The sequence below is a fragment of the Diaphorina citri genome, unplaced genomic scaffold (assembly GCF_000475195.1).
Source record: "Diaphorina citri unplaced genomic scaffold, Diaci psyllid genome assembly version 1.1 scaffold49, whole genome shotgun sequence".
Classification (NCBI taxonomy): domain Eukaryota; kingdom Metazoa; phylum Arthropoda; class Insecta; order Hemiptera; family Psyllidae; genus Diaphorina; species Diaphorina citri.
In genome coordinates this window covers 228,445-237,595 of record NW_007377486.1, presented here as the reverse complement: position 1 = coordinate 237,595, position 9,151 = coordinate 228,445, and the positions used below count along the sequence as shown (strand labels likewise).

Here is a 9,151-nt window from a genome sequence, read left to right as displayed (position 1 = left end):
AAAAATGATGTGATAAAAAAGTGAGGTTATAATTATTGTTATTATTTTTTTTCAATCATCAAAAATCATTCGAAAGATCAGAGATGAAGATGATGATTTCAGTGTCAACCTAGTTGATGAGGCAATACCTTCAAGTGAACATTTAGAAAATATGTCCAACAAGAGAAAATCTATGAAGATGATGATTTCAGTGTCAACCTAGTTGATGAGGCAATACCTTCAAGTGAACATTTAGAAAATATGTCCAACAAGAGAAAATCAAGAGATGTAGAATTAGAAACTGTCGAGAATGGGAATAAAAAAACTAGATTTAATTCTTTTGAAAATGACACGAAAATGAGTGCACACACTGAAGCTGTCGAGAATAACACTTTGAGAATGGGAATAAAAAAACTAGATTAAATTCTTTTGAAAATGACACGAAAATGAGTGCACACACTGAAGCTGTCGTGAATAACACTTGTCAACATAATGACATAGGTGATAGATGTGAAGATAAAGGAAACAGTCTACATAGGAGAATGGGAATAAAAAAACTAGATTAAATTCTTTTGAAAATGACACGAAAATGAGTGCACACACTGAAGCTGTCGTGAATAACACTTTTCAACATAATAACATAGGTGATAGATGTGAAGATAAAGGAAACAGTCTACATAATGTCAGTGGACATGTGTATAAAAACACAATGGGGAAATGTAGCTGCGGGTGTACAACTAGACTTATCATAGGATCTCATATCGCTCATGATATTAGACATGAACTATTGCAAACATTTCATTTAACACTAAGCGCTGGTATATCATACAATAAACTATTATCCAAACTAGTGGGTTCACAACACAAACCTAATCAACAAACAGTCATATTCCCCAATGCTGTTCTAGATCTTATGGGAAATATTCATCTTAAAAAAATACCAGGTATTGGTCGTAAAATGTTCGAAAAACTTTCGAATTTAAACATCCCCCGCCAAAAGCTGACCGCTGCCTCGGTCCAGCTAAACAACGGGTTGCAAATTTGTCCGGCTGTTTGCAACCCGTAATTTAACCTGATTTTAACGCGCCAATTTTTAAAATTAGAAAGGGTCGAAAACTCGAAAATTCGAAATCGATATTTTTTGGTAAAAAAAGTAAAAATTTTGCTCTGCTCCTCAGATTTCACTTTTTTGGTGTACAAAGTTTTTGTGCTATAGGTAGTGACCATGTTATAGAGAAGTGTTAAATTACATGCTTGTCTAGATTTTGGATAGGTACCCTTTTTTAGTGTACAAAGTTTTTGTGCTATAGGTAGTGACCATGTTATAGAGAAGTGTTAAATTACATGCTTGTCTAGATTTTGGATATCTAGGTAAGATGAACGAAATGAAGAAGAAAAGTGTTAAGAATCCAAATGCAAAGAAAAGGTATAGACCGTATGTACCTCGGGTTGACAGCTCACTACCCCCACAGTTTCATTGCTATGTTTGTAAGAAGAAATATCGACACAAGAGACAACTAGTGAGACATTTCCAAGTGAATCACACAAATAATTATGACCGAGTAATATGTGAAATTTGTAACAAAGAATTTACACACAAATCTTCCCTTGCGGAACACAGAGTATTGCACTTTCCTGCTCAACACAAGTGTTCTCTATGCCAGCAAGCATTCAAAAGAGAGTAATATGTGAAATTTGTAACAAAGAATTTACACACAAATCTTCCCTTGCGGAACACAGAGTATTGCACTTTCCTGCTCAACACAAATGTTCTCTATGCCAGCAAGCATTCAAAAGGTGACGATATTCGGGAGGAAATTGAAAGAGAAATGAAAACTAGAAATAGTATAGGGATAACAGTTAGACAAAATCAAACTAACAAGAATCATAGAAGTGGAGATCAGAAAAAGAAAACGGCCAAACAATTATCTATGCTGAACTTTGTACAAAAGAAGTAGCTAATAATGGGCAAGGGACAAAAAGCTTCAAGGATCACTTCAATCAATTTCAACTATTGATAATAAAAAAAAAGTAATAGGTAATCATAAAAAATGAAAACATATCTGAAATTCTGGGAACTTGTATTATGTATCATCTGTATAGGACAACTTCCTAACATATTGAACGTTGTCACTCGTTCAGATACATACCTTCAACCCTCAGAATTATGTAATTATGTATCATCTGTATAGGACAACTTCCTAACATATTGAACTTTGTCACTCGTTCAGATACATACCCTCAACCCTCAGAATTATGTATCTACCTACAAGCTCAACGTTGTATTATGTATCATCTGTATAGGACAACTTCCTAACATATTGAACTTTGTCACTCGTTCAGATACATACCCTCAACCCTCAGAATTATGTTTCTACCTACAATGCTCAACGTTGCTTAACTTTGATGTACTATTAGATACTGGTGTAGCTATAACAAATATGTATGAATCAGTTGGTACTTATCTATTTAATGTGAATATGTATAATTGTATTATGTTTTCATTCTACCGTTTTCAGTATTTTACTCATGTTATTGTTCTTATTATTTAGGTTTCTTAAAATACCTCTGGTACTCTGTTTTAATTTTTTAGCTCAATTCTCTTTTTGTTTTAATATCTAATTCCGTACATCTTGTACCTACTAATATCTCGCCAAACTAAATTCATAATTACTTCAAGTTTTAATATACGAGTAAGCTCAATTCTCTTTTTGTTTTAATATCTAATTCCGTACATCTTGTACCTACTAATATCTCGCCAAATCTAAATTCATAATTATTTCATGTTTTAATATACGAGTATGTATAGCTCAATTCTCTTTTTGTTTTAATATCTAATTCCGTACATCTTGTACCTACTAATATCTCGCCAAATCTAAATTCATAATTATTTCAAGTTTTAATATACGAGTATGTATACCTACATTAGAGATAACTATTTCTTATTTCAATGTTCATATTACAACTCTGTACACATGTATGTAAATATGTACCTATTGTAAATTAAATTTACCCTTATTGGTTTTTTTTATATACGAGTATGTATACCTACTTTAGAGATAACTATTTCTTATTTCAATGTTCATATTACAACTCTGTACACATATGTAAATATGTACCTATTGTAAATTAAATTTACCCTTATTGTTTTTTTTTTTAACGTTATGATGTGCTCTTTTCCCCTCCACTTAGTCTACTTTGGTAGAGATATGTTATCATTTATAGGTACCTACTTATGTAAATTTAAATTAAATATTTAGTACCCATTCAATGAACCTATACAATAAGCAAAGTATATTGTATAGGGTTTTGGTATGTTTGTACCTACGAGATTGAAGTCACTTATCATTATTTGGGACAAATGGATCAGGTACTCAACACAGTGGTAACGCTGACACATTTTTAATGTGACATCTAAGATTATAGGGTAGCATTATACCTGCCTTTATTAGGTACCATATTTCCTAGTTTTGTTTTTTTTTTTTAACATTATGATGTGCTCTTTTCCCCTCCACTTAGTCTACTTTGGTAGAGATATGTTATCATTTATAGGTACCTACTTATGTAAATTTAAATTAAATATTTAGTACCCATTCAATGAACCTATACAATAAGCAAAGTATATTGTATAGGGTTTTGGTATATTTGTACCTACGAAATTGAAGTCACTTATCATTATTTGGGACAAATGGATCAGGTACTCAACACAGTAGCAACGCTGACACATTTTTAATGTGACATCTAAGATTATAGGGTAGCATTATACTAATACCTGCCTTTATTAGGTACCTAGCACATTTTTTTAAATTAAATATTTAGTACCTATTCAATGAACCTATACAATAAGCAAAGTATATTGTATAGGGTTTTGGTATGTTTGTACCTACGAGATTGAAGTCACTTATCATTATTTGGGACAAATGGATCAGGTACTCAACACAGTGGTAACGCTGACACATTTTTAATGTGACATCTATAAGATTATAGGGTAGCATTATACCTGTCTTTATTAGGTAGCATATTTCCTAGATTAGTATTATTGAGTATTGACATTAAGCACATAAGCTTTGACATCTTGTAACATTAGCATTATATAAATGAAAACCTACTTCCTCGAATTGTTGTTAGAAATTGAGGAGAAACTGTTGGAAATTTAGGAGCACTGTTGGATTTCTATGACGGAATCCTAAACTGGTTTCAAAGGGAGGTGACAACATCTCATCTGGGCCTTGTCCTATGAAACTACGTACTTTGCCCTTAACTATTATTTGTACTTGTATCTGATTGGTTGAGTTCCGAGAATCGACCAATTAGATTGGAGATCACGCGTAAATTGTAAAATAAAGCAAAATAGTATCATAGAATTAACCACCCTAAGTTATTCGATTTCGTTTCGGGATGCGATTCACGTTATTTTCCCATGGTTAGCATTATCCACTCTGCTATCTCACATACATACAAAAGTATTACGGTGTTTTATGATAAAAAGAAATGATTTGGGATGAAGCCTTGTAAAACATTTCCCTATCATTTCGAAGTAAAGTGACAAAACGAATTATTGTTTCCATCAGTTATATACGCAGGTAGGTACGTATCTATAAATAATGTAATATTCATATACCTAATGCTAATGTGGGTTATAAGTAAAGTAGATTTTTTTCTTTTAACTGCAGTTCATTCTAACTGTAACTCTCTTTAACTTAAATTCTGTCTGGAAAGTATTGTCGTAAATGATCTGGTGGGTGGTGAAATGACAAGTCTGTCGGTATCCTTAGATCTAACAGTCACATGAATGTTTTATCACACTTGATTGTTGCAGAAGAGGAGAACAGTGGAATACTGTACAAACGCCCAAGGAAAAGTAATGCAAACCTGTCTACGCCAGTTAGTTATCCTATAATATAACTTACCTACACGAGTAACTTACCTCTTTTGATTTATCGCACGCATTTTGGTTTGAATTTTACTCGTTGCTGTCCTGCATCCCGCACTATGGTCCATTCCTCAAAGGTATGATGTTGTAGTTAGCAGCTAAACAGTGTAAAGCTGTAAAGTGTCGCACGCATTTTGGTTTGAATTTTACTCGTTGCTGTCCTGCATCCCGCACTATGGTCCATTCCTCAAAGGTATGATGTTGTAGTTAGTGTAAAGCTGTAAATTATGGAGGTATTTATAGTTGTAGCGAAATTTTATCGAGTATGTTTCACGTTTCATGTTGGTTGATCAACACTCCGTTCACAATTGTAGCTTTGTTTATTTTTCTATCACATGAGTTGACGTTTGCCTACCCAACATTTTGAATTCAGGTACCCAATTTCTTTTTTTGTCCCGACATCTAATAAGAACCATTTTATGTTTCAGGCGCAAAAATCAATCAAAATTCTACGTGACTTGGGACGTGGTAATCATTTGAAAGATGGCTGTCGCAAGTTGGTAAGTACCTATTATTAGATTCGGTAGATCAACTCCCAGGACTGTGCACCAAATGGTGTCATCTAGCCTAGACCCTATGGGCAAAAACATATCTTGAATAATAGATATAGGAACTTTATTCTATTGAAAAGACTTCACAGGTTTAGCATGACCATCCCGAAGTATGTTTCTCACCACATGGGCGAGAAGGGACACGATACAATACTTCCCATTTAGATGCTGGGTCATCACGAGAACACTCGTACATGTGTATATCAAACTCTCGATACATCGGATACTCGATATATCGAAGTTTAAAAACATCGATGTATCGAACATCGATGTTTTCGTCTCGATGTCCCAACCCTAGCACCAAATGGTGTCATCTATCCTAGACCCTATGGGCAAAAACATGTCTTGAATAATAGATATAGGAACTTTATTCTATTGAAAAGACTTCACAGGTTTAGCATGACCATCCCGAAGTATGGGCGAGAAGGGACACGATACTATACTTCCCATTTAGATGCTGGGTCAACACGACGAATAATAGATATAGGAACTTTATTCTATTGAAAAGACTTCACAGGTTTAGCATGACCATCCCGAAGTATGTCTCTCACCACATGGGCGAGAAGGGACACGATACGATACTTCCCATTTAGATGCTGGGTCAACACGAGAACACTCGTACATACACATTGTGTATATCAAACTCTGAACCTAATGCATGGCAAGCAATTGTAGGTTAGAAGCATGTGATTTCTTTACTGTAGATATGTCGTTCATAGATGGGGTAGGTTAGAAGCATGTGATTTCTTTACCGTGGATATGTCGTTCATACATGGGGTAGATTAGAAGCATGTGATTTCTTTACTGTAGATATGTCGTTCATAGGAAGATGAAGTTAGAAGCATGTGATTTCTTTACCGTGGATATGTCGTTCATACATGGGGTAGGTTAGAAGCATGTGGTTTCTTTACCGTGGATATGTCGTTCATACATGGGGTAGGTTAGAAGCATGTGATTTCTTTACTATGGATATGTCGTTCATACATGGGGTAGGTTAGAAGCATGTGATTTCTTTACCGTGGATATGTCGTTCATACATGGGGTAAGTTAGAAGCATGTGATTTCTTTACTGTGGATATGTCGTTCATACATGGGGTAAGTTAGAAGCATGTGATTTCTTTACTGTGGATATGTCGTTCATACATGGGGTAGGTTAGAAGCATGTGATTTCTTTACTGTGGATATGTCGTACAATATCTTGTGTTTTGATCTCAACAAGTTCCTGTCCAGACGCCATTTCAATACTTGTCGTTCGCATACACTTCACTTTCCATCCTAGTCATGGCGTTTACATTTCAGCAGTGTGTTCTGTTTATCAATTACCCATGTGTAGGGATGAGTGATTGCGCTGCCTGGATATTAACCGCTAGTCATTCGATCCTCTCCATTATTCTACTTGTCACCTCCATGTCTCGCACCAAAGCGTGTATAGGTGAGATTTTCTCTTAAACAGGACCTAGGAGTTTTTAATTCCGGCTTATGTAGGGTAGACATTTTACTTTCTATGCGTTATCAAACGGGTCAGCAGTTGCGCAAACGTCAAGAGTTGTTGTTATTGTTAACGCTGGCTACATCAAACAGTTTCAAGGCCGAGAAAGTTTGCCACTGCAACAGGATCCGTCCACACTAGTCCACAGTGAGGTGGGGTCCAAATCAGTCGGTTTTGCTGTACAATCAAATAGGTGAGGGACATCGTGTGTGGAGTTTGTAGCAACCAACGCAACGTCGCGTTAAGCCCATTACCATGAAATCCTTTGTCTGAAGCCACTTCCCCCCTCATTGTCTCCAGATTGTTTCAACAAGGCTCGCGAGTTGCTCGCTTGGAATCCTAATGATGACTCTGATTTCCACTGGACTGCTCTCAACTTCATCTTCTTCCTCGCTATACTGCTAGCGCGCTGTCTGTGTGCTGTACTCGCGCGAAGTAGCGCCAGTATTCATACCCGGGGCGCGTTCTATCTATACATCCTCTGTCTGATATACCCCATAGCAGTAGAGTGTGTCGTGTGTAGTCTATGCTATGTCATTCAGGTGGCATTGGAGAGGATTAACCAGCGACTGACATTCATACATCAGCTTCAGTTCAAGGGTAGGTGACATGTCACGTCGGTAGAAGGTAATGATGGACACAGAGTAAAAGGTATGAACTTTAGGGCGAGGTCACTGCGTGAGACTTTCTCTACCCGTTAATCCTCAGAATCTGATGTAGATATCTATCCTATTATATTTTCAAACAAATGCTACCGACATGTCACGTCGGTGGAAGGTAATGATGGACACAGAGTAAAAGGTATGAACCTTAGGGCGAGGTCACTGCGTGAGACTTTCTCTACTCGTTAATCCTCAGAATTCGATGTAGATATCTATCCTATTATATTTTCAAACAAATGCTACGTACGCCTTGGTTGGTATTGAACACGCGTCCTCTCGTCTACAACACGGATAGGACAGCGCTACCGTGGCAGGTTCAGCAGAGTGTCCAAGATCTTTACTTATTACCTCAATCTTCTTTATACCCTACAGAATCCATATGTCGTTCATAGATGGGGTAGGTTAGAAGCATGTGATTTCTTTACCGTGGATATGTCGTTCATAGATGGGGTAGGTTAGAAGCATGTGATTTCTTTACCGTGGATATGTCGTTCATAGATGGGGTAGGTTAGAAGCATGTGATTTCTTTACCGTGGATATGTCGTTCATAGATGGGGTAGGTTAGAAGCATGTGATTTCTTTACCGTGGATATGTCGTTCATAGATGGGGTAGGTTAGAAGCATGTGATTTCTTTACCGTGGATATGTCGTTCATAGATGGGGTAGGTTAGAAGCATGTGATTTCTTTACCGTGGATATGTCGTTCATAGATGGGGTAGGTTAGAAGCATGTGATTTCTTTACCGTGGATATGTCGTTCATACATGGGGTAGATTAGAAGCATGTGATTTCTTTACTGTAGATATGTCGTTCATAGATGGGGTAGGTTAGAAGCATGTGATTTCTTTACCGTGGATATGTCGTTCATAGATGGGGTAGGTTAGAAGCATGTGATTTCTTTACCGTGGATATGTCGTTCATAGATGGGGTAGGTTAGAAGCATGTGATTTCTTTACCGTGGATATGTCGTTCATAGATGGGGTAGGTTAGAAGCATGTGATTTCTTTACCGTGGATATGTCGTTCATAGATGGGGTAGGTTAGAAGCATGTGATTTCTTTACCGTGGATATGTCGTTCATAGATGGGGTAGGTTAGAAGCATGTGATTTCTTTACCGTGGATATGTCGTTCATAGATGGGGTAGGTTAGAAGCATGTGATTTCTTTACCGTGGATATGTCGTTCAGAGGAAGATGAAGTTAGAAGCATGTGATTTCTTTACCGTGGATATGTCGTTCATACATGGGGTAAGTTAGAAGCATGTCATTTCTTTACCGTGGATATGTCGTTCATACATGGGGTAGGTTAGAAGCATGTGATTTCTTTACCGTGGGTATGTCGTTCATACATGGGGTAGGTTAGAAGCATGTGATTTCTTTACCGTGGATATGTCGTTCATAGATGGGGTAGGTTAGAAGCATGTGATTTCTTTACCGTGGATATGTCGTTCATACATGGGGTAGGTTAGAAGCATGTGATTTCTTTACTGTAGATATGTATGTCGTTTATACATGGGGTAAGTGAGATCTCTATAGAGAT

General features: G+C 36.7%; 2 protein-coding genes across 2 annotated transcripts; both read left to right on the top strand.

Moving 5' to 3' along the window:
- The first annotated feature begins 392 nt into the window (after positions 1–392).
- LOC113469904 lies at positions 393–1,937 on the top strand. The gene is made up of 3 exons (XM_026827925.1): positions 393–480; positions 624–923; positions 1,720–1,937. The coding sequence occupies exons 1-3, from the start codon at positions 426–428 to the stop codon at positions 1,935–1,937; spliced, it is 573 nt and encodes a 190-aa protein (XP_026683726.1). The 5' UTR covers positions 393–425.
- A 3,034-nt stretch (positions 1,938–4,971) lies between these two features.
- On the top strand, positions 4,972–7,560 carry LOC113469901. The gene is made up of 4 exons (XM_026827919.1): positions 4,972–4,989; positions 5,341–5,412; positions 6,763–6,895; positions 7,253–7,560. The coding sequence occupies exons 1-4, from the start codon at positions 4,972–4,974 to the stop codon at positions 7,558–7,560; spliced, it is 531 nt and encodes a 176-aa protein (XP_026683720.1).
- The last annotated feature ends 1,591 nt before the right edge of the window (positions 7,561–9,151 follow it).

What these genes read in the sequence shown, in the direction of transcription:
- LOC113469901 (XM_026827919.1), top strand. An exon ending in AAGATGGCTGTCGCAAGTTG is followed by an intron (nt 5,413 to 6,762) that starts GTAAGTACCTAT and finishes TTTACATTTCAG; the next exon opens with CAGTGTGTTCTGTTTATCAA. An exon ending in TCGCACCAAAGCGTGTATAG is followed by an intron (nt 6,896 to 7,252) that starts GTGAGATTTTCT and finishes CATTGTCTCCAG; the next exon opens with ATTGTTTCAACAAGGCTCGC.
- LOC113469904 (XM_026827925.1), top strand. Translation starts at nt 426, where the DNA reads ATGAGTGCACACACTGAAGCTGTCGTGAATAACACTTGTCAACATAAT. An exon ending in TTGTCAACATAATGACATAG is followed by an intron (nt 481 to 623) that starts GTGATAGATGTG and finishes ATAATAACATAG; the next exon opens with GTGATAGATGTGAAGATAAA. An exon ending in TCATCTTAAAAAAATACCAG is followed by an intron (nt 924 to 1,719) that starts GTATTGGTCGTA and finishes TGCGGAACACAG; the next exon opens with AGTATTGCACTTTCCTGCTC.